At 58.3% G+C, this 27,956-nt stretch overlaps 1 protein-coding gene across 5 annotated transcripts; it reads left to right on the top strand.

The window, feature by feature from the left end:
• The first annotated feature begins 1,789 nt into the window (after nucleotides 1–1,789).
• On the top strand, nucleotides 1,790–20,019 carry ZNF219 (zinc finger protein 219). 5 transcript variants are annotated; one of them, XM_039497370.1, is made up of 7 exons: nucleotides 3,190–3,373; nucleotides 13,254–13,354; nucleotides 14,614–15,182; nucleotides 15,213–16,108; nucleotides 17,095–17,226; nucleotides 18,427–18,542; nucleotides 18,594–20,019. In XM_039497370.1, exons 2-7 carry the CDS (start codon nucleotides 13,349–13,351, stop codon nucleotides 19,119–19,121), a joined length of 2,247 nt encoding a protein of 748 aa, XP_039353304.1. In that variant the 5' UTR covers nucleotides 3,190–3,373; nucleotides 13,254–13,348; the 3' UTR covers nucleotides 19,122–20,019. The 5 variants fall into 5 exon arrangements, with proteins under 5 accessions (XP_039353301.1, XP_039353304.1, XP_039353300.1 ...); XM_039497367.1 differs by lacking the exon at nucleotides 3,190–3,373 and adding an exon at nucleotides 1,790–1,874 and having other exon boundaries at nucleotides 14,614–16,108; nucleotides 18,427–20,019; XM_039497366.1 differs by having other exon boundaries at nucleotides 14,614–16,108; nucleotides 18,427–20,019.
• The last annotated feature ends 7,937 nt before the right edge of the window (nucleotides 20,020–27,956 follow it).

The following is a 27,956-nucleotide window of genomic DNA, read 5'->3' as shown; positions in this document are numbered from 1 at the left end:
ATGCAGATCCCTGCCTCACCCAGTCGTGCCTCCACGTGCAACGACCCCTTCACATGCCCATGCCCACACTGATTCCTGTCACCCAGCCATGCCTGCCTATGTAATGACCTCTCCATACAACCACACTGATCCCTGTCTCCACACTGGCCCACGGATACCCCCTCTCCTCGTCCAACCACCCCGTCACGTGCACATGCCCATGCACACACTGATCCGTGTCTCACCCAACCATGCCTGCCCATGTAATGACCTCTCCATACAACCACACTGATCCCTGTCTCACCCAGCTGTACCTGTACATGTAATGACTCATCCACACGCACGTGCGCATCCACTGCATGGAGCAGTGTGCTGAGATCCCTGTGTCACTCCGACACGTCTGCCCATGGAATGATTCTGGCACATGTGCACACGCACACACATGGGCCCCTTTTGCACCCACAGGCCAGCCTGCACATGTCCATTTGTGCTCCTGGGTCAACCCACACCCATGCACACCTGTGTGTGTGCCTGTTCCACTCCCCTCCCGGAGCAGCTGCAGCCACCAGGGTTACTGCAAGGCAGCCACAAAGGCACTGGGTGGCCCAGCCCCATCAGCCGGGGGCAGGAGCATCATGGGAAGTCTTTGTGTGGCAATCTGGAGCATCATAGGACATTCCCTCCTGGGGAGATTGGAGAACTGTGGGAAATTCAGTGGCTGGTGGACTGGAGCATTGTGAGACAGTGTGCTGGGAACGACTGGAGGATCATGGGAAATTCTGTGCTTGGTGGACTGGAGCATCCTAGGACGTTCCCTCCTGGGAATACTGGAGCATCATTGGACATTCTGTGCTGGGAGACTAGAGCATTGTGGGAAATTCTCTGCCTGAAAGACTGGAGCATCATGAAGATTCAGCGCTTTGGGCTGAAGCTTTATACAAGTACTAAGGAGTGTATAATATACAATATATTTACTGAGGGAGCTGGGCCGGCAGGAGTGGGGGTGCAGCTGCCAGGGAAGCAGGAGCCTGTGGGGCCTGGCCTAGGAGCGAGAGGTGGACTGGAAGGCTGTTGCCTCATGCCCTCAGGACCTGGCACTGACTGTGGGGAGTAGGGGCTGGGGTGGCTGCATTTGGAGCCAGGAAGCCGGTCACTGTACAGACTCCTGGCCATTTATATTCTGCATATTAATAAAGCTGTGCCGGCAGCTGTCTCTGTCTCTGTTCCCGTGCTGTGGCCAGTCCCACTGCAGGACCCAGCTGTGTGCCAGCATCTCCCTCCCACGCTTGGTTTGTCCAAGCGCCCAGCCTCCACTGAGAACGGGGCCTGGAGAAATCCCAGCACTGGGCCGCTACCTGTCAGGATGGAGCAGTGCAGGGCCCGTGACACCCCAGGAACGCCAGAGCCGCCCCATCCTCCATAAAAGACTGGAAGGGACCGTGAGAGGTTGTCTAGTCCAGTCCCCTGTGCTCCTGGCAGGACTAAGTATTATCTAGACCATCCCTGACAGGCGTTTGTCTAACCTGCTCTTAAACATCCCCAATGATGGAGATTCCACAACCCCTCCAGGCAATTTATTCCAGTGTTTAACCACCCTGACAGGGTTTCCTAATGTCCAACCTAAACCTCCCTTGCTGCAATTTAAGCCCATTGCTTCTTGTCCTGTCCTCAGAGGTTAATTTTTCTCCCTGTAACAACCATTTATGTATGTGAAAACTGTTATGTCCCCTCAGTCTTCTCTTCTCTAGACTACACAAACCCAGTGTTTTCAATCTTCCCTCACAGCTCATGTTTTCTAAACCTTTTATCATTTTTGTTGCTTTTCTCTGGACTTCCTCCAATTTGTCCACATCTTTCCTGAAATGTGGCGCCCAGAAAAGGACTCAATACTCCAGGTAAGGCCTAATCAGTGTGAAGTAGAGCGGAATTACTTCTCGTGTCTTGCTTACAACACTCCTGCTAAAACATCCCAGAATGAGGTTTGCTTTTTTTGTCTCAGTGTTACACTGTTGACTCATATTTAGCTTGGTCCTGCTAGCGAAGGCAGGGGGCTGGACTCGATGACCTTCCAGGGTCCCTTCCAGCTCTAGGAGATAGGTATATCTCAAATTATTAATTATTATTAGCTTGGGATCCACTATGACCCCCAGATCCCTTTCCGCAGTGCTCCTTCCTAGGCAGTCACTTCCCATTTTATATGTGTGCAACTGATTGTTCCTTCCCTGGGGCTGGGGCTGGGGCTGTGACCCCCACAGGAGAGACAGGCCCAGAGACCCCCAGCCCTGGGGCTGTGACCCCCCCCACACACACAGGAGAGACAGGCCCAGAGACCCCCAGCCCTGGGGCTGTGACCCCCCCCCCACAGGAGAGACAGGCCCAGAGACCCCCAGCCCTGGGGCTGTGACACCCCCCCCCACACACACACAGGAGAGACAGGCCCAGAGACCCCCAGCCCTGGGGCTGTGACACCCCCCCCACACACACACAGGAGAGACAGGCCCAGAGACCCCCAGCCTCCACAGGAGAGACAGGCCCATAGACCCTAGGCCCCATGGGAGAGACCAGCCCAGAGCAGCCCCCGCCCCGGCCCTGGGGCTATGACCCCCACAGGAGAGAGAGACCCCCAGCCCTGGGGTGGTGAACCCCACGGGAGAGAGAGACCTAGAGACCCCCATCCTCCATGCCGGGGTTGTGCTCCCCATAAGCAAAACAGACCCTGAGCCCCTTCAAACCCACTTGCATTGGGGCCATAATCCCACAGGAGAGAGAGGCCTAGAGTCCCCTCTGACTACCTGTGCTGTGCTGTGATCCCACAGGACAGATGGGTCCTACCCCTGCCCCACAACCCTTCACTGAGTTCTTCACCCACCCGGATCCCCGTCCCTGGGCTAATAGCCCCACCACATGCCCCATCTGGGCTCCTGCCCCATCCCTGAGCTCCTACCCCCCACCCCTGAGCTCCTACCCCCTGCCCTGCAGCCTGGCTCCTACCCCCACCTGCGCCCTGTCTCTCGGCTGCTCTGTCTCTCTCCCAGTCGCTGTCTCTTTAATGTTGTGATCAATAACCAGGACTCTACCAAATGTCACCGTCTAAACAAAGAAAAGAGGGGGGACTGGGAAAGGCCCTTGTCTCCCCCCATGCCTGGCAGCCCGGCCTGTGTGGGACACCCCCCCCCCCGGCCCTGCCACCATTTTGAGCTGGGCGGCGAGAGGGGGAGAAAACTCCCGGCGCTGCCTGTGCAGTGATGAAAAGCTTAAAAAATGCAAATTGCTGCATGCATGCCTGCTCCATACAATGAGGGGGGAGGCCGGCCGCTTGCCGCTCTGCTCTGCTCAGTCAGCCCCAGCCCAGCGCTGGCGCGGGGGGCTCCCCAGCTGTCGCCTCGCCCGGCCCGTGAGTAGCTGTGCCGCGCGGCCCACGCCAGCGCCCCCGCCGCCCCATGGCTGGGCGCCGGCCCTGGCTCCAACTTGGGAGCAGGTGCCGTGCAGATGGGGGAGGGGGTGCCCGGTCAGGGGAAACTAAGTCAACTTTTGCTGTGGCTCTCCCGCTGGCCGGGGAGGTGGCGGGGAAGAGGGGGTGCTGCTGGCCTGCGTGGCACAGTGGGCCTGCTCCCCGGGGCAGCCCTTTGTACTGCAGACGCGAGCCGGGGCCTAGGGGGGAGGGGTCAGTTTCTTGGGGGCCGGGGGATAAAAGATGCTTGGAGGCAGGGGGGGCTGGGGCGCTCCCGCCCAGGGTGGGGGCGCAGGGGCCAGGCGAGCTGGAATGTGCTGTTTTGCATGAGCACAAGTGGCACAAAGGAGTCAGGCGGACGCTGCTGCTGCTCCGGCTCCGGCTCCTTTTGTTCTCCCCGGCTGGGGGAAGGGGCCAGCGGGGACAATCCCGTACTTGTCTGGGCTCCCCGGCTTGGGCAGGGGGGGCACTTGCCCAACTTTGGGAGCTGCTGGCTGCAGGGCAAGGCAGGGAAGCGGTCCCCGGTGCGGCCTGGGGGAGCTGGGGGGCAGGGCGGCCGCTCTCCCAGCGGCAGGGGGGAGACGGACCTTAATCCTTTTTCTTTGGGCTCCTTTCATGGAGGCCCCAGAAGTTTGTGCAGACGGATGGGCGGGCAGGCGGGGGAGGGGATGCCTTGGGATAAAGCCCTTTCGCAGGGCCGGCTCCCTCCCCCGCCCCTCGCCGGGACAGGTGCACACTGGCGAGCAGACCGAGCTGGGAGCTGCTCCCCTCCTCTGCCCACACTGGGCTGGCTGGCTGGGACCCGGGGCTTCCCTGAGGCCTGGCGCTCCCCTCTTCCCTGGGCCTCGCTCTGGGGAGCTCCCCTCCCCCAGCTGGGCCGGCCCCATCACAGGCGGCAGGGCCCCTTCCCCGAGACGGCAGCTTCCCCAGAGCGAAGGGGGGAAAGGCGCTGGCGCAGGGGAAAGGAGGAGGCAGGGGGTCACTGAGGGCAAAGGCAAACACCCAAGAGGTCAGGGTTAGGGTTAACCCAGCTGCCTCCCAGGGGCTGCCTTGTACCATGGACATGAATCAGTCCAGGGGCCAAGAACTCGGCCGTCTCCATGCAGGGCTCAGGATGCGGTGACGGGATAGTGACCTAAGCCTGGGGCCTACACCCTGCACATTCCCTGGGGCAGGGCCCTGTGGGGAAGAGCATGGGTGTGAGGGTAGCCCCAGGCCAGGCACAGAGAGCAGGGTGTGCGGAGCCTCCATTCTCCGTGGCTTTGCCCCTTGACTAACTTCCTTCTGGCAGGGCTCTGTGCAGGGAATCACAGCATAGTTAATATCTGGGGTGGGGAATCACAGCAAATGTCACAAAGCTGATTTATAAATCCATGGGGTGGCCCCCTCTGGACACTGTGCCGTGCTGGGCACCCCGTCCCAGAGACTAGTGCATATTAGCAGTACAGTGAGAATTATGAGGGGCTGGAAACAAGGTGGATTGCTAAGAGGCGGCAGGACCCGGGTCTATATAATACCGACCGGTCTGGAGAATGGGGGGCCTCCCTTCTGACAGCATAAGGACAAGGGCTGGTCAATGAGATTAAAAGGGGGAATTGAAAACGGATCAAAAGAAATGCTTTTTCACACACAAGGAGTGACGAGCCGGTGGAACTCTCTGCCACAGGGTGTTGCTGAGGCCGAGAGCTGCACCCGCTTATAAAGATGCACAGGCAGTTTCTCTGGAGTACAGGCATGTCCAGGGTTATAACAGTTCATGCCAACAAGGAGATTATTCCTGCTTTGGGGCTTAAGGCATTAGCGAGCAGGATGAGATCTCCTGGGGCTGGCGGGGCAGGTTACCGCACACTGCTACATCACGGGTCCTACCCCTGCCTCTGCAGCATCTGGTGCTGGTCACTGTTGGAGAGAACATCTGGGCTAGAGGGGCTGCAGCGTGGCCCCAGCTGGCAATGCCTGTGTTCCCGGGGGCTCCCAGCCAAGGTCAATAGGTCACTGGGATCCCAGTGGGGTCTGGGCATGTAAGGGCTAGCAGGGACCAGAGCACTAGCTGGGGCACTCCCCATGCAAAGTGGGGTTTGCCCTCCAGGCTGTGTGCATGGGAGCCCCTGGCCGGGCAGAGGCATGAGGGAGAGCACTGAGTACAGACAGTCACTAAATCCCTGCCCATCTCCACTGGGAATTTCTCCCCCCCCCCCCCACACACACACAGGCTGGGGGGCTTCGTACCACTGCCCATCTCCCGTGGGAATCCCTCCCCCCTGCCCCGCGGCACAGCCTGAGTGGGTGGAAAGAGCTACGGGCCGCTCCTCTTCACTAGGACACCCTTCACCCCCACAGAAAACTGTTTTTTTTTTCTTTTTAGTGGCAAAATACATTTGTATTTTTTCAACAGCGTCAGAATTTTCTGGGAAAACGTCTCCCCGTTTTCTGACCAGCTTGAAGTGAAACGTGCTGTTTGCTTAGTGCCTTACTGTTGCATTCAGTGGGAATCCTCACCAGCCTTTCAGGCCATCTTTTCGATCCCCTCCTCCTCCTTTCCTTGTGTCCTGGCTGTGCCTTCCCACTGCCTGCCCACCATTGTCCCCAGTCCAGATCAGCACTGAAATGATTAATGTGGACAATGCAGCCACCACTGGGCATGGCACTGAGTCTGCAATGAGCCCATGGGGGTCAGAGGAGTTGTCTCCTGGGAAGTGTGGCTTTAGGCTCTCTGCAAAAACAGGCAGCCACCACAGCATCTGGGGGCACACTTCATGTCTGAGAGCTCGGTTTGCTTTGTGGGCGACCAATGGCTATAAATTCCAACTGGGAACAACATGCAAATGCTTAATAAGGAGGGGAATTGATGTTAGAGCAACTCACAGGGTGGATTCTCCATCACTAATCAAAGATTGGGCATCTCCTTCTAGCAACTCCACTCTCAGTCAGCCAGACATAATGCAGGACTCACTCAATTACCTGACTTAGGCCAAAGCATGTCAGTCCTTAGAGACTAAACGGTTATGTGCCAGAGGCAGAGAACGGGAGACTGCGGCACACCAATGCCCATGCCCCATGCTGCAGAGGAAGGCGAGATACACCCCGCCCCCCGGGTCCCTGCCAATCTGAGGGGGAAATTTCTCCCCAATCCCAAATCTGACAATTGGTTTGACCCTGAGCAAGACCCACCAGCCAAGTATCTAAGGCAGAATTCTCTGGATCAGCTCTCAGCAGCCACATCCAGTATTTCCTTCCAGCTGTGGATGATCCCTGATGCTTCAGAGGAAGGTGACCCCACCTTCACCGCCTCAATCCATCTGGCAGCTGTGCATGGGGAGGAAACATTCTTCCTGACTCTGCAGGAGCTGCAGCCCTGAAGCATGACATTGGGTGATAGTCATTATCATTATAGTCATAGTCCCAGTTCAGAGCTGCAAGTGCTCTGAGCAGTGTGGCACTGACTCCCTGTCCCCTGGTCTGTGGCCCTTTTCAGCCAGGGTCCCAGCAGGCCCAAGGAATCAGAGACAAGGCTGAGAAACATCCTCTCAGGTTCGATCCCTTCAGGATGCGCTCATACCCCCCGCCTGCTCCCCACGTGAGGCCGAGCTATGCTGGGCAAGGCCCAGTGGCCATCTGGCATCGTCCCTAGTGACAATGGATAGTCACTGGGCCAGGGAGAGCATGAGACTGAGTCGATAGCCTGGGGCTTGGAGCAGGCACTGTACACAGTGGAACAGCTGCCAGGCCCCCCTCCTGCAAACGGGGAGACCCAGGTCAAGTCCCTCCTTCCTATCAGCACGGGGGAACTGAACCAGGGGCTGCCCCCTCCCAGGGAAGTGCTGTGACTGCTGGGCTAAAGGTGAGACTGGAGGGCTCTGCTAGGCCTGGACAAAGGCCTGAACCAGTCCAGTCTCGGTAACGTGTTTGGCTCAACCAGAAACGGATTGTTTTGTGTTGCAGAAAATTTTCAAAATGTTGGGATTTGGTTCAGCCCAAACCTGTCAGCGACCCGAACACGCAGCTGTTCACCCAGCCCATGGCTGCACCAGCCCCTGGTACCACATGGAGGCTGGGCAGGGGACTCTGGCTTTGGGTCTGGGCTGGCTGGGCAGAGGGCCCTGGGCTGGGCCAGGCCAGGCTAGCTGTGCAGGGAGCTCTGGGCTGGGTTGCGCCAGGCTGGCCATGCAAGGGATCTGGGCCAGGCCGGCTGGGCAGAGGGCTATGCCCTGGGCGGGGGTGGCTGGGCAGAGGGCTGTGCCCTGGGCCAGGCCGGCTGGGCAGAGGGCTATGCCCTGGGCGGGGGTGGCTGGGCAGAGGGCTGTGTCCTGGGCCAGGCCGGCTGGGCAGAGGGCTATGCCCTGGGCGGGGGTGGCTGGGCAGAGGGCTGTGCCCTGGGCCAGGCCGGCTGGGCAGAGGGCTATGCCCTGGGCGGGGGTGGCAGTGCAGAGCACTCTGGGCCAGGCCAGGCTGGCTGTGGAGGTGAGCATGGATTTAGAGGTAGGGTTGCCAGGCGTCTGTTTTTTGACTGGAACGCCCAGTCGAAAAGGGAACCTGGCAGCTCCGGTTGGCACTGCTGACCAGGCCATTAAAAGTCCAGGTGGCAGCACAGCAGGGGCCTGGGGCTAAGGTGGGCTCTCTGCCTGCCCTGGCTCTGTGCAGCTCCTGGAAGTGGCCGCTAGACCCCTAGGTGCATGGGTGGCCAGGGAGGCTCCACGCACTGCCCCACCCCGAGTGCCAGCTCCGCAGCTCCCATTGGCTGGAAACCAATGGGAGCTGCGGGGGTGTTGCCTGCAAGCACAAGGGCAGCGTACGGAGCCTCTCTAGCCACCTAGGGGCTGCAGGGACATGGGAGCCGCGGTGAGCACCGCCGGGACCCTGAACCACCTCCCACCCCCGCCTCCCTGCCCCAGCCCAGTGAAAGTGAGTGAGGGTGGGGGAGAGTGAGTGATGGAGGGAGAGGGGGGATGGAACAAGCAGGGGCGGGGCCTCAGAGAAGGGGTGGGGCAGGGGTGGGGCCTTGGGGAAGGGGCGAGGAAGGGGTGTTCGGGTTTGTGCGATTAGAAAGTTGGCAACCCTTGTGATGCTGGTTTTGGGAGGTGTGTGAATTCCAGTGTGATGCTGGTGTGTGTGAAACTGACGTCTCATAGACTCTAAGGGCTAAATGAACCATCATGTTCATCTAGTTCTGACCCCCTGCACATCACCAGCCACAGAACCTCACCCACCCACTCCAGTAACAGACTCCGATCTCTGGCTGAGTTACCGACATCCTCAAATGTTGGTTTAAAGACTTCAAGTTACAGAGAACCCACCCTTTGCTCTAGTTCATAACAAGAAGTGACCCATGCCCCATGCTGCAGAGGAAGGGAAAATGCCCCAGGGTCTCTGCCAATCTGACCCAGGGGAAAATTCCTTCCCGGTATCAGATATGGCAATCGGTTAGACCCTGAGCATGTGGGTGAGACCCACCAGCCAGACCCCTGGGAAAGAATTCTCTGTCATAACTCAGAGCCCTCCCCACCTAGTGCCCAGTCACCGGCCTCTGGGAGTATTGGGCCATATGCCAGGCAGGCAGTCCCATCATAACATCCCCTCCAGACACTTACCAAGCTCAGACACTGCTCCCTTTGGGAGACTGTTCCAGAACTTCACTCCTCTGATGCTTAGAAACCTTTGCCTAATTTCAAGGCTAACCTTGTTGATGGTAAAGAGAGCTGGGGGTGCTGCTGCACCCCCTGGCTTGAAGTAGTAATAACAACCAAAATACATGGTTTCTGCCTTCAGCACCCCCACTGAAAAAGTTTTTCCAGCACCCCTGCAAAGAGGTGGCTTTCTTTGCTGATCCATCCCTTGTAGGCTTTCAGCTTTCTCTCACTAGCCTGTTTGAGATGCTTGTTCATCCAGCTTGGCCTGCAACCCTCCCTACAAATTTTTCCCTTGCTTGGGATGCCGACTTCACATAGCTTTGACTGAAATTAATTCCAAGCCTCCTCCACATTCAGATCCTTGAGTTCCTCAGGCCAGTCCACTTCCATAATAAGTCCCTTAATTTTGTAAAGTTTGCCCTTTGGAAATCAAGGACCCCAGTGCAGACCTATTTTTGCTTGTCCTTCAGTTTAGTTTAAACTGAATTAACTCATGAGCACTCAAACAAAAGTTGTCCTCTACAACCAGTTCCCTGGGTTACCTAGGGAGGTGGTGGAATCTCCTTCCTTAGAGGTTTTTAAGGTCAGGCTTGACAAAGCCCTGGCTGGGATGATTTAGTTGGGTTTGGTCCTGCTTTGAGCAGGGGGTTGGATAGATGACCTCCTGAGGTCCCTTCCAACCCTGAGATTCTATGATTCTATGATTCTTTCATGCGGTCCTTGCTTCTTACCAGCACTAGATCTAAAATGGCATCACTTCTTGTTGGTTCAGCAACTATTTGGTGAAGAAATCTGTCAGCTATCACATCCAGGGACATCTGGGCCCTACTATTATTAGTAGCACTTGTCCTCCCTCCTATATCTGGGAAGTTAAAGTCTCCCAAAAATCACATAATTCCCAGTAGTATTTCTTTCATTAAAAACCTTAAAGAGGTCTCTATCCCTATCCAGACCAGATCCTGGGGGGTCTGTAGCACACCCCGAGCACTGCCCCAGGGGAGTCTCTGTTACCTTTCTTCCCCAAAGTGATTTGGACCTAGATTCCCTTTTATCCATTCCATCACCTCTAATTTCTTTACAATCTACCTCATCGTAAACATACAATGCTGCTCCACCACCTTTACCTTTATTTCTGTCTTTGAGGAGCACAGAGCCTTCAATACCCGTGCTCCTGCCATAACTGCTCTACCACCATGTTTCTGTTATCCCTGTAATAGCTGGTTTCACTTCCTGCACCAGCCATTCTAGCTCCTCCGTTTTGTTACCCAGACTCCTTGCATTGGTGTACAGACATCTTAGCTGTTTCTGCTTGGCTTGGCACAGATTTCTCGCCCATTAGGTACAGTCATTATACTACCAGCATCACCTAAGACTATTAGTGTCATTGGTTCTGGCTCCGTCTTTCCTCTTGTTGTCCATTCTCCTACCCTTTGCTGTTCCTGTCTCCATTGCTCTATCCTCTTGTACTTGATTTTCCACCCGCTCAGTGTTAGAATCAGGCATGGAGATTACATGAGCATCGCCCAACCGTCTTCCCCGAGTTCCTAGTTTAAAGCTCTTTTAATGAGTTGTGCCAACCTCCAGGCCAAAAGTCTATTTCCCTCCCTACTCAGGTGGAGTCTATCCCACGAGAACAGGCCTCCCTCCGTGAATTGCCTCCCAGTGGTCAACATCCCAAAGCCCCACTTATAGCACCACAGCCTGAGCCATCTGCTGATGATCATAATCTTGTCTCGCCTTTGCTCTACTCCTCTAGGGACAGGCAGAATCCCATGGAAGATCCCCTGAGCCTCCATTGCTTTAAGTGTCTTCCCCAGCCTGGTATACTCTCCCTTGAATTTAGCTGTATCATTTGTCCCCACGTGAAGGACAGTCAGTAGGTTCTTTCCCGCTCCCATCAGGATCCTCTTCAGCCTCAGGTCCCCATCCCGTATCTTAGCTCCAGGCAGACAGCTCCCCCGGCTGTTCTCCGGATCAGCTCTGGTGACAGGCCTGTCTGTTCTTCTTAGCCCTGGTCTATACTACGACTTTAGGTCGAATTTAGCAGCATTAGATCGATTTAACCCTGCACCCGTCCACACGACGAAGCCATTTTTGTCAACTTAAAGGGCTCTTAAAATCGATTTCTGTACTCCTCCCCGAGGAGGGGATTAGTGCTGAAATCAACCCTGCTGGGTCGAATTTGGGGTAGTGTGGATGCAATTTGATGGTATTGGCCTCTGGGAGCTATCCCAGAGTGCCCCATTGTGACCGCTCTGGACAGCACTCTCAACTCAGATGCACTGGTCAGGTAGACAGGAAAAGCCCCGCGAACTTTTGAATTTCATTTCCTGTTTGGCCACCATGGTGAGCTGATCAGCAGAGGTGACCACGCAGAGCTTATCAGCGGAGGTGACCATGGAGGAGGATGGATGCACAGGGGTGCGGTAGCTGTAGGGGCACCCCCTAGAATGGCATGCAGCTCATCATAGAAGTGGGATGTCTGGGGCTGTGACCCAGAGCAGCCGTTTGCCTCTCTGGTTCTTTGGTAGGCTTGCCTGATATTCCAGGCAGGACTGAATCTCCATTAGATGAAACTTAAAGAACGGAATGACCTGGAGTCACTCCCATTTATGTCCAGGCACCCCCAACTGGCCTCACCGAGGCCGGCCAGGAGTACCCATGTCTGCCCAGATGCCCCCGACTGACCTCACCGAGGCCGGCCAGGAGCACCCATGTCTGCCCAGACGCCCCCGACCGACCTCACCGAGGCTGGCCAGGAGCACCCATGTCTGCCCAGACGCCCCCGACCGACCTCACTGAGGCTGGCCAGGAGGAACCAGGAGACAGCAGCAGATGGTACAATACGGCTCCTAATCGTCTTTGCTAACTTGCAAAGGCAAGGAGCTGCTGCTGTGTAGCAATGCAGTACTGTGTCTGCCAGCAGCACCCAGGAGACGTACGGTGACAGTGAGCTGAGCGGGCTCCATGCTTGTCATGGTATGTCGTCTGCATGGGTAACCCAGGAAAAAAGGCGAGAAACTATTTTTTGCCATTGCTTTCACGGGGGCCGGGGGGGGGGGAGGAGGTTGACAACATGTACCCAGAACCACCCGCGACAATGTTTTTGCCCCATCAGGCATTGGGAGCTCAACCCAGAATTCCAATGGGCGGCGGAGACTGCAGGAACTGTGGGATAGCTACCCACAGTGCAACACTCCGAAAGTCAACGCTAGCCTCGGTACTGTTAATGGTGTTAAATGGGAACACACACAATCAACTGTATCAAATCAATTTCTAAAAAACTGACATATTAAATCGACCTAATTTCATAGTGTAGACATACCCGTAGTAGGGAATCCCCCGTCATGGAGACCTGCCTTTTCCGAGTGATGGTGCAATTCTCCACGCTCCCGCCCTCTGTTTTTTCTGGCTGTGTCTTCTTGTCTTCTACTCTCACTTGCGGTCCTAAGCATGTCATCCTCTCCTGTCCTCCTGGGGCTCCAAACTCTGGATCTCCATTGCCTCTTCCCCTCTTCTTGTAGAACTAGCCGCTCTTCTCTTCTTCCTCACCCTCCCAACTTCTGTCACTGCCTGCTGCGCCCCTTCCTTTTCCAGCTCAGCAAACCTCTTCCTCAGCTCTACTCTTCACTAGCCGGGTCTTTTCTTCTGCTTGGATCTCATGCTTCCACTGTGCACTTACCCAGCCTGGCAGGCTAACCTCGCAGCTCTCCGGTCTAGCCTGCATCTGCAAGTCTGGAGGTTTCCCTTCAGCTGCTTCCCTTCATCAGCCGCTCAAATCCCCTTTGAAACACAACCAGACTTTCTAGCTGCATCTCCAGACCTTGGGTCGTCTCCTCCATCAGCTGTATCAGGCAGCACTTCCAGGTCCCTCTCCAGAATAACGTACATCCTGCAGCTTCCACGTCCAGTCACCTTCATCGTCTCTGTCGTTCCTTGGGTTACTTGCACTGCTGCCTCTGGCGGAGTCAGAGCCTTCCCGCCTAAGCTCCTGTCACTGCCCCGAAGGAACAGGGTCTTGCCTCCCTTCTCCCACACACCTCCATTCAAACTCCCCTGTTTTCAGCTCTGGCTGCTGTGCCACTGCTCCGGAGTCCCTGTGCAATGCTGGCATTGGGGGTGAATCCTACATTGTGGGTGTCCGGAGTGAATCCCTGGGTGATGAATTCTGAGCTCTTCTGATTTTTCTCTCATAGCCCATGCCGCTGTCTGTTGGGTTTGAAGATGCACCCGGCCCCATCCCCTCGGCTGCCCTGAAAGAGCAGGCCTGAAGCATGTGATCGCTGGCACCATGGAGGTGAGTGCTCTTCCATCCCGTTGGGATCCCATTTCCTAGCCTTGGGCCTGGAGACCCCCTGGAAAGGAGAACTGATGAGGGTGTAAACACAGACAGTGGGATTCCCTCACCCCGGCCATGCAGGGGATTGGAGTTGCTGAGTTTCTTGGAGCCACAGAGTCTGTGCTAGGCCTCAGCTTTTAACACTGTCCATCCTGGAGGAACCCATCAGTGGGCCAGAGCCCTAAGGGGTCCAATACTTCCTTCAGGGGAGGCCACGCAGCCTCAGTGCCTGAGCCTCGGGGCTCCAGCCGTTCTGAGTCACTCCCTGAGCTGTGCTCAATGAGTCCAGCTGAGGGACTCCAGCTCAGAGGCATCCTCCAGGTCAAACGTGCTCAGCAAATATTTACAGTGGCACCAGGCAGCATTTTCAAACCAGGCAGTGGTTTATTGTCGCCTGGCACACAGCACTGGAGGGCTCGGGTTAGCACAGAGACAGAGGTTAAGACGCAGTCCATCAGGTGAGAGCAGCCAACCTCGTCCAGAGGCCCACACTTCGTCCCCTGCTGGTCACCTCTCGTCCTTTGTCTCCAGGCAGGGCCCTGCTGAGTTCACAGCCCCTCCTGCCTGCGCTGTTGAGTGTTGATTGTTCAGTGCTTGGGGCTTCCTTTGTTTCTTTGGACCCTCTGTTGGGCTGGGTTGGTTTCAACCAGTTCCTTAATGACCCTATTCACTGCAGACAGCAGTCCAGACAGCAAGGTGTCACCCACACCATGTGTCCTGCACTGCCCCCTTTTCCCTCCACTGAATAGCAATGCAAACTACGGAGGGAAACTGAGGCACATGTAGGCTTCATGAAAATATTACAGACAATTCCCACTTCGTCATATTGGACCCCTGGGTTAAAGGACCCATTCAGGGAAATTAGGGAATTGCTTTGCATCAGTTGTCACTGTGTGGAGATGCTACCAGGGTGGCACTGGAGAGGCCGCCAGAGCAGTGTCGTTCTGGGGGCCCCTCCAGACAGTGTAGCTGTGACGGTCTCACTTGGGGCAGCTTCTCCGTCTCACAGCGATGGGCTCAGGCTCTCTGCAGACTCAGGCACTGATCATTTTAGGTCCAAAATCACAACTTTTTTCCTGACCTGAGAAATCCTTTTCCAGCCCATCTCTCACCCAATCTCCAACTATTGGGAGTTAGGAGAGGGCCTTTCCTGGGTGCCCTTTATTCCTCACTTGTCTTCCAGCTCCAGTGCTCCCCTTCCCTCTTGTCCCCTGCAGGAGGTGGACTCCCGGTCGCCGTCCCCACACAAGGCGGTGGACTCCAGCCCTGCCAGCTGTGCAGCCCTGCCGTCTCCCCCACTCCAGCAGGAGCCTCTGCCGTCCCCCCTGCCCGAGGAGCTGTCCCCTGGCGAGGGCGAAAACCCGGCCTTCAACGGAGAGCTGGACCTGCAGCGCTACTTCAATGGGCCGGGGCCTGCACTGGGGGCAGGCGGGGGGCGCAAAGCCCGGCCCTACCCCTGCGCCGTCTGTGGCAAGCGCTTCCGCTTCAACAGCATCCTAGCGCTGCACACGCGGATCCACGCCAGCGAGACCCCCTTCACCTGCCCCTACTGTGGGCACCGCGCTGCCCAGCGCGGCCTCCTGCGGCTCCACCTCCGATCCCACCGCCCTGAGGCCTGCGCCCGCCTCAGCCACCAGAGCCGCCTGCTGCTGGAGCTGGAGGAGCGGGCACTGCTGCGGCGCGGCCCGCCAGCCGCCAGCGAGGGGGAGGAAGAAGAGGAGGAAGAGGAGGAGGAGGAGCCCCCCCCGCTGCCAATCCCCCCGCCAGCCCCGCCCCCTGCCCCCCCGTCACCCCCACCGCCGCTGCCTCCCCCCAGCTTTCGCTGCCCCTTCTGCAAAGGCAAGTTCCGGACGGTGGGGGAGCGGGAGCGACACCTGCGGATCCTGCACCAGCCCTACAAGTGTGGGCAGTGCCCCTTTGCTGCCGCCCAGGAGGGGGAGCTGCAGCGGCACAGCCGGGAAGCCCACCCCCCCCCAGCGCCCCCAGCCCCCGCCGCGCCGCCCCCCGCCGAGTTCCGCTGCCAGGTGTGCGGCCAGGCCTTCACCCAGTCCTGGTTCCTCAAGGGGCACATGCGCAAACACAAGGACTCCTTCGACCACAAGTGCCAGGTCTGCGGGCGCTGCTTCAAGGAGCCCTGGTTCCTCAAGAACCACATGAAGGTGCATCTCAGCAAGCTGGGGCTGAAGGGCGAGCGGGGTGCGGCCGTGCCGGCGGCCGGCGGGAAGCCCAAGGCGCCTCGGGGGCTGCTGCTGGGCTATGAGGCCCTGTACCCTGCCTTCCTGCCGCCCCCGGACAAGGCCGAGCAGGGCTCCTTCCTGGGCTACCTGGAGCTGCGCCCGCCAGGAGACGCCAGCTGCGCCGAGCGGCTCCAGGCCACGGCCCGTGCAGTGGAGAGTGGGCAGGAGGCGGCTTCCCAGCTGTGGGGCGAGCGCCGGCGGCACAACAGAGGTGAGGCGGCCAGGGAGGAGGGTGGCGCCAGCGTGGGACAGCACCGCTGCCCCGACTGCGCCCGGGCCTTCGCTACCTACCAGCAGATGGCCCTGCACACCCGCAGCCACCGGCCCCAGGATGGTGATTGGGCCAGGGGCCGGGCCCTGGGGGCGCTGGCTTCGCTCCACGCAGCAGCGGGACACGGGCTGCCCACGGATGGCGGGGGCGGCTCCAATGCAGGCACCGGCTGGGGCACGGCCCTACCCAGCCCGGGGACACAGGGTGAGTATGGCCCTCCCACCCCCACCACCTTCCTTACCCCACTTACATACCCCCAGCACCACGGCCCTGCCCAGCCCAGGGTGAATACGGCCCCCACAGCGTCCCCCACCACACAACCCTCCCACCTACATACCCCCAGCACCATGGCCCTGCCCAGCCCAGAGATACAGGGTGAATACGGCCCCCACAGCGCCCCCCCACCACAGCACCCCCCCTTATTCCACCTACATACCCCCAGCACCACAGCCCTGCCCAGCCCAGGCATAGAGGGTGAATACGGCCCCACAGCGCCCCACCACAGCACCCCCTTATTCCACCTACATACCCCAGCACCATGGCCCTGCCCAGCCCAGAGATACAGGGTGAATACGGCCCCCACAGCCCCCCCGCCCCTTATCCCACCTACATACCCCCAGCACCATGGCCCTGCCCAGCCCAGAGATACAGGGTGAATACGGCCCCCCCAGCACCCCACACCAGAGCACACACACCCTGATCCCACCGACATACACCCAGCACCATGGCCAAGCCCAGTCCAGGCATACAGGGTGAATACGGCCCCCACAGCGCCCCCCACCACAGCACCCCCCCTTATTCCACCTACATACCCCCAGCACCACGGCCCTGCCCAGCCCAGAGATACAGGGTGAATACGGCCCCCCCAGCACCCCTCACCAGAGCACACACACCCTTATCCCACCTACATACCCCCAGCACCATGGCCCTGCCCAGTCCAGGCATACAGGGTGAATACGGCCCCCACAGCGCCCCCCACCACAGCACGCCCCCTTATCCCACCTACATACCCCCAGCACCATGGCCCTGCCCAGTCCAGGCATACAGGGTGACTATGGACCCCACAGCTCCCACCCATCTTCTGCATTCCCCCCCAGCCACGTGTCCCCCCAGCCCCAGAGGCCTGCACTCCCTGCCCCTCCCCTGAACCCCCATCTCCTGGGCTCACGCTGTCCCTCCTGTCTGTGCAGAGGAGAAGGGGCTGCGCAGCGGGGCCCTGCGTCCAGATGGGGGCCGCGGCATGTCAGGCAAAGACTGTCCGTACTGCGGGAAAACCTTCCGCTCCTCCCACCATCTCAAGGTGCATCTGCGTGTCCACACAGGTGAGCTGGGTGCTGGGGAGCCTGCAGGACAGAGCCCTCACCAGGCTCTCTATGGCCCCTCTGGCTGGCGGGGAGAGGCAGAGGGGAGCCCATGCAATGCAGGGCACCTCAGGAGCTGCACTCGGACTGGCAGCCCCACAGCACCAGCATCCACCAGCCGTGCTGCTGGTGGGACTGCCTGTGCTGGCAGCAGCAGTAGGCTATTACCTTCCCTGTGCCAAAGGGTTTCCTGAGACTCCCTAGGAGTGGGTTCCACCTTAGAGGTGGTTGCATCTGAGCAGGTTTCCAGATCACAAAGCCGGTGTCACATGGAGTGGACTTATGGTGGGGCAGCGGGCTGGCTAGGGCAGGAGGTGCCCAGAGCAGAAGGGGTATCCCTGGGTGGGTGTCTGCGTCCTGGCCCACACAGCGGGCTGCTCTGGATGGTCCTGATGGGCTCGCCTGGCCAGAGTGCCTGGCATGAGCTGGCTGCGAGGTCTTGACTGCATCAAAGAAAGTGGTTTTTGTGTGAAAACAAACATTTCACCCTAACATGGACTTTTTAAAGAATTTTCCAGGTGTGTTTAAAACCAAAAAATGGTGGGTTTCCAGTGTTCCTCACTTACTCCCCAAATTATTAGGGGCAAAACTGGAAAAAGGGGAGATGGGGGATGGAAGCTGTTTGGTAAAAAGTGCCGTGCCGGAGTCCGAAATGGGTTCTGCTTGAAATGCCCCAAGGGAGCTAGGCTGACGTGCCTGGGTGTGTCTGTCTGTCTGTCTGCATCTGTGTCCATACATCAGTGTCTGTGGCTGAGTCTCTGCATCTGTCTGTCCTGCTGGCACGGGGAGTGAAGTGGTGTGATCTCTGCCGCACGAGCCCAAAGCTATCATCTTACCAGTAATGCTTGGTTTGTGTGTAAGTGTGTGCGCATGTGTGTGTTATGTGTAGTGTGTCTGTGTGCTGTGTGTAGTGTGTGTGTGTGTGTGTGTAGTATGCCTGTGTGTAAGTGTGCATGTGGGTGGGTGTAGTGTGTGTGTGTAGTGTCCATGCATGTGTGTATGGGTGTTAAGTGTGTGTGGGTGTGTGGAATAAACTAGCCCAGTACTTGGTCTGTCTTTGTGTCTGTCTGTGTCTCCATGTTTGCCTATGTCCCTTTCACCATGTCTGTCTCTGCCTGGGCTCCCCATCGTGGGTCTGACGTCTCCCCTCTCCTCTGGCAGGCGAGCGCCCGTACAAGTGCCCACACTGCGACTACGCTGGCACCCAGTCTGGCTCTCTCAAGTACCACCTGCAGCGCCACCACCGCGAGCAGAAGAACAGTGCTGGTGCAGGCGCAGCCGGGGCCTTGGAGCCACGGGGCCGCACCACCCCCAGTGCCCCCGCCAAGCCACCTGCCTTCCCGCCGGAGCTGCTGCTGCAGGCAGCTGAGAAGTACCGCGGGGCCTTCCTGCCGCAGGCCTGGGGCACGGCCAGCCATGAGCCCCCCGCCCGGCCGTCCCGCCGCAAGCCAGCCTGCACTGGCCGAGCCCTACGCAATGGCCGGGCCGACTTCGAGCCGCTGGACCTGTCGCTGCGGCCGGCGCTAGAGGGGGTGCCGCCTGGTGAGCTCACCCTGCACCGATGCCTCTTCTGCCCCTTTGCCACCTCCGCGCCTGAGCTCATGGCCCTGCACCTGCAGGTCCACCACAGCCGCAAGGCCCGGGGGCGCCGCTCTGTCATGGCCCCCCCCGTACGGCCCCACGCCTGCCTGGGGCAGGACGGGGAGCAGCCCCCACTGCACCCCCAGGATGAGGGGCCTGGAGTTGGGGAGAAGCCCCCCACCGCTGTGGCCCACATGTCCCAACGGCCCCCCGGAGCCCCCATGGACACGGAGCCGAGTGAGAGGCAAGGGGAGCTGGAGCTGGTGCTGGCTTGAGGCAGCAGAGCAGCCAGCCAGGGGACCTGCTCTCCCCACAGGGCCTGGAGACCCCAGTGTCCAGGAGGGGCAGGGACATGATCCCCCAGTCCTCCCACTAGTGGGGCAAGGCGGACGCAGGGGCCTGTAGTGTAGACATGAAACACTAACACTGGGCGGGAGAACTCGCTAGAAAGTAGACTCATAGGGACAGTGAGCCAGCAGGGGAGGGAAGCCACGAGGGGACAGAGAGCCACTGATGGGGGATATGCCTGGTAAGTGCAGAGAGCCATGGGGAGTGGACAGCCCCTGCTGCTCTGCACCCGCTCCAGCTCCACTGGCTGGCAGAGGGCTGTGGCTAGCAGGGCACTCTGGCTGAGTCGGGGTGCCCTGGCTGGCAGGGGGCTGTGGTGGGGCACTCAGGGTGTAGTGGGGTGCTCTGGCTGGCCGAGGGCTGAGTCAGGGTGCCCTGGCTGGCAGGAGCCGGTGGCTGGCAGGGGGCTGTGGTGGGGTGCTCTGGCTAGTGGGGCTCTCTCCCCTGGGGTTGTGGTGGTAGTTTCCTAGTGTCTGTAGACGTCTCCGTTGTCGGTTCCAGTGTTGTCGTGCTAACAGAGGCCCCGGCGGAGGCTGTGGGTCTATGCAGCTCTGGGACACGGAGTGCTGCTCACGAAGCGGGCCAAGCAGAGACAGCCGTGTCCTGGGGAGGGCCATGTCCATGGAAGGGTCCCTGGGTGGGGGAGTGTCCACACCCTGGCTTTGTCTCCATGGGGACTCAAGCTGTAGTGTGTTCTCCATGGTGATCATTGTGTGGCCTCCCTCCTGTGGCCGCCGGTGCTCGGTGCTGTGGCCTCGTCTCCGTGGTGATTGGTGCCATGGCCTTGGCCCCGTGGCGATGGTTGCTGTGGCAGCTGGACGATCCGTAGAGTTCTCTATTTTTTTTATTCTTTTCTTGTAGAAAATTCGAAACTGGAAATAAAAAGAAAAATGAACAGACGTGCTCTCTGCCCTCGCCCCAGGAGGCTGGTGTGTGTATTTGATGGGAAACTCCCTCACAGGCCCCAGCCTGGTGCAGAACAGCCCCCCAACCTGGGACCAGTCCCCCCTCAAGCTCCCTGGAGTCAGCTTCTCCCACGGGCTCTCCTGACCCCAGGGACGTAGGACAGTCAGCTGACCCCCTGGCAGCCAGGCTGGAGGGCTGGCTCCCCTCACAGCCCATCAGCTCTAAGCTGCACCCAACCCACTCATCCTGAGACTGTCCCCACCTCCCAGGGGTGTCCCCCTCCACACATCCCCATCTACATCACCCACACTCGCCCCCAGCCACATCAGCCCCCAGCCACGTCACCTCCCAACCAAGTCAGTCATCCACACACACCCATCCATGTTACCCCGCAGCCATGTCAGTCATCCACACACACACAGCCATGTCACCTCCCAGCCACGTCAGTCATCCACACACACATCCAGCCACGTCAGTCATCCACAACCCCAGCCACATCACTTCCCTCTCTACTCCCAGCCCCCAGCCACATCATCCCCCAACACATCGCCAGCCACATCACACCCACACACACACACAGCCACGTCACTCCCCAGCCACGTGAGTCATCCACACAACCCAGCCACATCACCCTCCCAGCCACATCACTCCCCTCCCCACTCCCAGCCCCCAGCCATGTCACCCCCAACACACCGCCAGCCAGGGGCGGCTCTAGGCACCAGCAAAACAAGCTGGTGCCTAGGGCAGCAAAATCTAGGGGGTGGCAAAAGGCTGGGGCCCCAGCTCATCCTGCCGCTGCGAGCCGAGGAGCGGCCCGTCCCCTGCAGCCGGGGGGAGCGGCAGGCTGGGCCGGCGGACCTGCCGCAGTCATGTCTGCGGGAGGTCCACCAGAGCCCCGGGATGACTGGACCTGCCGCAGGCATGACTGCGGAGGGGGCGCTCGTCCCGCGGCTCGGCTGGACCTCCCGCAGGCCGGACTGCGGCAGGTCAAGCGGAGCCCCCCGCCCCGCGCACCGTCCGCAGCCGCGGGAGGTCCAGCCGAGCCACGCGGGACCAGCGGTCCCTCTGCAGTCATGCCCGCGGGAGGTCCGCTGCTCCCGCGGCTCCGGGGCGCCTCCCGCGCATGACTGCTTGGGGCGGCCAAAAAGGTAGAGCCGCCCCTGCCGCCAGCCACATCACACCCACACCTGCCCCCAGCTACGTCACCTCCCAGACATGTCAGTCATCCACAGACACCCCAGCCATATCACCGTCCCAGACACATCAGTCATCCACCACCCCAGCCACATCACTCCACTCCCAGCCCCCAGCCCTGTCACCTGCCAACCACGTCACACTCCCAGCCACGTCAGTCGTCCACCACCCCAGCCACATCACTCCATTCCCAGCCCCCAACCACGTCATCTCCCAACCATGTCACCCTCCCATTCATGTCAGTCCACACACTCCCAGCCACATCAGTCCCCTCCCCACTCCCAGGGGTGTCACCCCCCACACACACTCCCAGCCATGTCACCCAGCCACATCACCCCCCCAACACACCGCCAGCCACATCACTCCCAAGATCCCCTAGCCACGTTACACCCCCCAGCCACATTACCCCCACCAAAACTCCTGAGCTGCATCAGCCCTTCTCAGCCCCCAGCAGCTGCTGATTCTGCCTGGGAGCCTGGCCCCAGCCACCTGGGCAGCTCCCCAACCCCCACCAGTCGACCTCGCCTCAGAGACCCCAGCTAGGGTGACCAGATGTCCCGATTTTATAGGGACAGTCCCGATATTCATGGCTTTGTCTTATACAGGCACCTATTACCCCCCACCCCTTGTCCTGATTTTTCACGCTTGCTATCTAGTCACCCTAACCCCAGCTCTTCCCTGCCCCACTGCATTCTGGGAATAAGCCCAGCTGGGCCATGGCAGAGCATGGGGTAGAATGGAGAGGGTGCATTGGGCAAATCTCCCTGGGGCTGGAGAGAGGATGGGTAAGTCTCCTCCAGTCCCCAGCCAGGGGCGGCTCCAGGCACCAGCACGCCAAGCGCGTGCCTGGGGCGGCAAGCCACAGGAGGTGCTCTGCCAGTCGCCGCGAGGGCGGCAGGCAGGTTGCCTGTGGCAGCATGGTACAGCACTGCTTCTGATCTGTGGGGCAGGAGGGGGGACCTGGACTGGATGGGCCTGTGGATTTGATCGGTGGGGGTGGTGGAGGGGGAGGCAAGAGAGGGATACTGTGCTGGACGGGCTTTGAGGGGGGCAGCTCTGCTCTGGTAGGACCCACCCTCCTGCTATGGATTCACAGACAGCACTGCAGCCATGCAGTCGCTACGCTGGATTCCTGCCCCAGCACCTCTGGGCAAGAGCAGTTGCCCCCTTGCTGCCTCCAGCCCCAACTCCTCAGAGCTGAAGCAGGAGCTGATGCTTCCCAGACGTCGCTTGGGAAATCGAGCCCATCCCATGAGCACCCAGCCTGCCCCTGCCCTCCACCCCCAGCCTGCCCCACTGCCCCTGTGATGCTCCAGGTGCATCATGGGCCGTCCCATCCTACCCCACACTGTGGCTCTGCAGCCCCTGCCCCAGCTGCTCGCTGGCTGCACAGCTGCTACCTGAGGCTGGGGGGAGCCCCCTGCCTCCAGGCATGGCCCCACACATCTGTGGCTCCTGGGATGGGGCAAGCTCCCCAGCACCCTGTGGCAGGCTGCAGGGAAGTGACACAGCCCTGAGCTGAGATGCTGCAAAGGGGCCATTCCTGGTTGCTTTGGAGGGTGTGGGGAGAGCCCGGTCCAGCCCAGCCAAGGGCTCATGGGATTTGCGTGGCTGGAATTTGGCCACCCATCGGGACTCCTGGCTTCTGTCCCTGGCTCTGGAGAGGAGTGAGGGCTAGTGGCTAGAGCAGGAGCTGGCTTGCTGCTCGTCAGAGCTCAGATGGACGGGAGACAATCTGGACTCGGGGGTATAGCAGTCTGTCCTTGCCACAGACATCCTTAGGCGATTCACTTCAGGTTGCCCTGTGCCTCAGTTTCCTCACGTGTGACATGGCTATAATAACCTGTTCTCCCAGCCAGCAGAGCAATTCACAGCTCTGTCACGGCAGAGGGGAGCCAACAGGGTTACGCCGGATTGACACCAGTGTCACAGACCCATAGAAGATCGGGGTGGAAGGGACCTCAGGAGGTCTCTAGTCCAGCCCCCTGCTCAAAGCAGGACCAACCCCAACAGGTGTCGCCAGGTCTTTGGGGCAGGGGGCAGCCGGCCGGGCGGGGTCAGTAACAGCCCCCAGCAGCCGCCCGGCCAGGAGCAGGCGCCGCCAGAGGGGGCTGGCTCCGGAGCGCAGCTGCGGCGCTCGCTGCCCCACGTCCCGCCCCGCCCAGCGCGCACCGAGCCGGCTGCGCCCGGAGCCCCGCGGGGCGAGCGCCGGGGACGCGGCCCCAGCCCGGGGGCCCCGGTAACTGGGGGAGCTGCGGGGGGCGGGGCCGGGGATCGGGGCCGGGGCGGGGCCCGGGCGCTGCACAGACACTGACAGCCCGAGCGGTGGGAGGTTGCCCGGGCCGGACCCCTCTGGTAGGGCGTGTCTGGTAACAGCGCCCCCCATGGGCCCCCCCTGCCAGACCGCTCTTGTCCCCGCCCCCGTGGGGCTGTTCCCCTGACTGGCATAGTGAGCTGGCACTGCCCTGTGCCCTGGCACCATGTGCCCCCCCAAGCACTGGGGTGCCCCAAACCCCAGACCTGGCACACAGCCTCCCACCCCAGCCCCACAAGGTCTGGCTTTCCCCGAGGCCCTGGCACAGGCATGGGAAGGTCTCAGGGGTGACCTGGCCTGTCTCCTTCCCCCAAGCAGGATTCCCCGTCTCAGGCTTTCTGGAGGGAGCGCAGGGAGGTCACAGAGCCCCAGGGCTGTGAGGAAGGGGAGGTTTCATGTGGCGACTGTCCAGGTGAGGAAGGGGTTAACCTGCCCTGGTGCAGTTGGTTGGTGCAGGAGTTCCACTATGTGGAATGGCCCAGGTGCTGCCATGAGTGGTACGTGGCCTGTGGTATGGCACCCTGTGGAGTCCCCCATGCCCTGCCCTCTCTGGGACCAGGTGGGAGGTGGTCACAGCTGCTTCCCCCTTGGGGAGAGTTTGTGGGGATCAAGCCCTGGTCCCCAGCCCCATAAACAGTGATTAGTTAATGACCCCCACACAACATCCCGGAGCGTCCCTTTGCCCCAGTGCTGGGGTGGCTCTGGGGGCTGTCTACTGGGCGGCAGTGACAGGAAAGGATCTAGGAGGCACAGCGGACAAGCAGCTGGACACAAGCTACCAGTGCAGTGCCATGGCACGAGGGTTCGTGTAATCCCTGGATATGGAACATACACGGGTGTAGTGAGCTAGGTGGCACTGGGAGGCTGACACTGGAAACCTGTGCCTAGTTCTGGTGTCCACATTCTAATAGGTGGGTGGTACATTGGAGAGGATGCAGGGAAGAGACACACACACAGTTTGAGGGCTGGAGAAAATGCCCTCGAGTGACCAACATAAAGAGCTAGATCTGTCTGGTTTACTAAAAAGCAGACTCAGTGTCTCAGCCAATAATCACATGACTCCAGGGGCTGGGACTTCGAGGAAAACACCATATAGAGGCTGAAAACATGAGAGCCTCATCTCTTTCGTTTGTCTGCGAGAAAGTGAAGAAGTGAAGTGAGCATGTGATCGTGATCTCTAAGTACCTACCTGGGGTAGAAAGCCTGAGTAGAGGGCTTTTCAACCCAGCAGGGGAAGTCAGAGCAGGATCCAGTGGCCGGATGCTGAAGCTGGAAAAATTCAGATGAGAGAGAAGGTAGAAATTTTTCACTGAGGGTGAGTAACCATTGCAACAATTTACCAAGGGCTGCGGTGCATTCTCCAGCACTTGAAGCATTTGCATCAAGATGGCTGCCTTTCTAAGGGATCAAGTATCAGAGGGGTAGCCGTGTTAGTCTGGATCTGTAAAAGCAATAAAGAATCCTGTGGCACCTTATAGACTAACAGACGTTCTGCAGCATGAGCTTTCGTGGGTGAATACCCACTTCTTCAGATGCAAGAAGTGCATCTGAAGAAGTGGGTATTCACCCACGAAAGCTCATGCTGCAGAACGTCTGTTAGTCTATAAGGTGCCACAGGATTCTTTATTGCTTTCTAAGGGATGTGCTCTAAGTCTGGACGTGGTGAAGGAATCAATGGATGAAATTCTCTGGCCTGTGCTGTGCAGGGTCAGAATGGCCCTTTGGGCTTAATATTTGTTGAGCTAAGACAACATGGGAAATGGGGTGTTTGATGGAAAATACCTTGTTTTTAAAGAGCTTAGACATTTTAAAATGGAGGGTTAGACTGTTGTGGGAAATCGAGTGTCATTCTCTTTTGGGAATAAGAAATGGGAGGTTGAAGATGTCCTTCACTTACTTTGTAGTTTTCCAGTTTCTTAGTGATTGTATACAATGGGGACAGAGACCTTCAGCTGACATTAAATGACGTTTTGTTCTGTGTGAATTCGTCTTAGGATGGGCTAGGTATCATCTCTGGGTTAATAAAGTACTTTATAAAAATGTATAGCGCAGGCCAGAGAATTATTATGTTATAATGGTTCAAAAAAGAAACTATTACAAAGGTGACAAAATAAACCACTTACACACCTTATATGTTTTTTTGCTGTGTGCTGAATCTACGGAGAACAATTCTATTCATGCCAGTGTACTGAAATGCCATCACAGAGCAGTAGGTCAAGGCCCAAGTTTTTTATGATGATTTGTATATATAGAATCTCAGGGTTGGAAGGGACCTCAGGAGGTATCTAGTCCAATCCCCTGCTCAAAGCAGGACCAATCCCCAACTAAATCATCCCAGCCAGGGCTTTGTCAAGCCTGACCTTAAAAACCTCTAAGGAAGGAGATTCCACCACCTCCCTAGGTAACCCATTCCAGTGCTTCACCACCCTCCGAGTGAAATAGTTTGTCCTAATATCCAACCTAAACCTCCCCCACTGCAACTTGAGACCATTGCTCCTTGTTCTGTCATCTGCTACCACTGAGAACAGTCTAGATCCATCTCAAGAACCCTCTTTCAGGTAGTTGGAGGCTGCTATCAAATCCCTCCTCACTCTTCTCTTCTGCAGAGTAAACAATCCCAGTTCCCTCAGCCTCTCCTCGTAAGTCACGTGCTCCAGCCCCGTAATCATTTTTGTTGCCCTCCGCTGGACTCTTTCCAATTTTTTCCACATCCTTCTTGTAGTGTGGGGCCCAAAACTGGACACAGTGCTCCAGATGAAGGGAATGTCGAATAGAAGGGAATGATCACATCCCTCCATCTGCTGATGGTTTTAGCTGTTTAGTTATGACACCCTTTTGTGAATGTTTCAAGGAATAAAAAGCTTTGGAAACACCCCCTTGCTTTTCTTACCTAGTGTTTATTTCTGCTACTAAACAAAAATATCGTTTCCTTCCTTTTTCACACTTTCGTTAGAACATCGTAATGATGGCTGCATTGGAATGGGGGCAGAGAACTCTCTTACGCTGGTCTCTATCTTCTGTAACTTACTAGCTGGTCAAGACTGTAGACTTAAAAGAATCTTTGGCCAATCTGCTGTCAAGCGCATCCTCACAGCCACTGAGGTTCAGATTGCTGCAGCTGGAGGAGGAGTTCCATGGATGGGTGAACTCCAGGTGTACAATTATCTCAGGCGGGGGTTCTCTTCAGAGCAGTGTGTCCTAGTGGATAGAGCAATGGACTGGGACTGTTGAGACCTGGCTTGTCTTCCTGACTCTGCCTCTCCTGCTTGGGTTCGCTTGGGCAAATAATTTCCCCCTTTTTGTGCCTCAGTTTCCCCATCCATTAAATGAGAATCATGCTCTGAAGTGCTTTGAGATCTACTGATGAATAGTACCAGGGATTAAAGTGCAGGACTCCCTTCAGCTCCCACTGGCCCAGAATATTCAAAGCCCTCCTCCTCCGTTATGGATGATTCAGTTTTTCTCTAAGGTCAGACATTCAGCAGCTGGTCTCCTTTTCCTCTGCTGACACCATTTGCTGGCACAACTTGCTGCTGCCCTACCATGACCCATGCCAGTGCTGGGAAGGGCAGAAGTTGGGGTTTGTGTCTCAGTGCAAAATGCAGCAACATCTGCCTTTCTGGGTCCCTTCGCTAGGCTGTGTGCAGGGGGTGGGATGTCATGTAAGCTACTCACAAAATTCAATTGTGGCAATACATCGTGCTAATGGGATGACTCTTCTCCTCAGTGTACCCAGGACAGGGGCAATATGTACTGGTGGTCGGGGAGCCACACGACAGCCAGTTCCAGTAGCTCAGCCACTTCTGTGTATTACTGTAGCGTGGAAGGAGCCCAGTCTTGGTGGGTGCTGCACAGAGAACAACAGCACCATCCCTGCCCCCAGAAGCTCCCAGCCCAAGTCCAAGGCAGAGGCCAAGAGATGGATACCGAGCAAGGAGACAGTGCTTGTCAGCACGATGGGCACTGGGCTCTGCTCTCCAGGGACCTGCTGGTTTTTTGTACGTGAGGAGAGTTCTGCGGAGGGATGTGAAGGTAGCTAAGGAGGCTGCTGAAGGCTCCAGTTCCTGCAGGACTTGTGACTGCACCCCTGCTGCTCTTCTGACACCCCGCGAATCTGACAGCTCCTCAGCTTTGGTCGAGAGTATCTTCCCGACACCCTCCGGGGCGCAGGGTGACGCAGAGAAATTGGTGTGGCCTGGTGGCCAGCGCACAGGCTGGCCCTTAGGCTCTATTCCCAGCTCTGGGTAAGTCCCGTCACAGTCTGGTCTGAGCCTCAGTTTCCCCATCTGTAAAATGGGGATAATGCTTCAACGCTCTTTGGGACTGATGGATGGTAAGGGCTGGGTCT

Source organism: Mauremys reevesii, linkage group 13 (assembly GCF_016161935.1).
Source record: "Mauremys reevesii isolate NIE-2019 linkage group 13, ASM1616193v1, whole genome shotgun sequence".
NCBI classification, from domain to species: Eukaryota; Metazoa; Chordata; order Testudines; family Geoemydidae; genus Mauremys; species Mauremys reevesii.
This window is presented reverse-complemented; position numbering and strand designations above follow the sequence as displayed.

What these genes read in the sequence shown, in the direction of transcription:
- ZNF219 (XM_039497367.1), top strand. An exon ending in ACCCAGCCCGGGGACACAGG is followed by an intron (nt 16,109 to 17,094) that starts GTGAGTATGGCC and finishes CTGTCTGTGCAG; the next exon opens with AGGAGAAGGGGCTGCGCAGC. An exon ending in GCATCTGCGTGTCCACACAG is followed by an intron (nt 17,227 to 18,426) that starts GTGAGCTGGGTG and finishes CTCCTCTGGCAG; the next exon opens with GCGAGCGCCCGTACAAGTGC.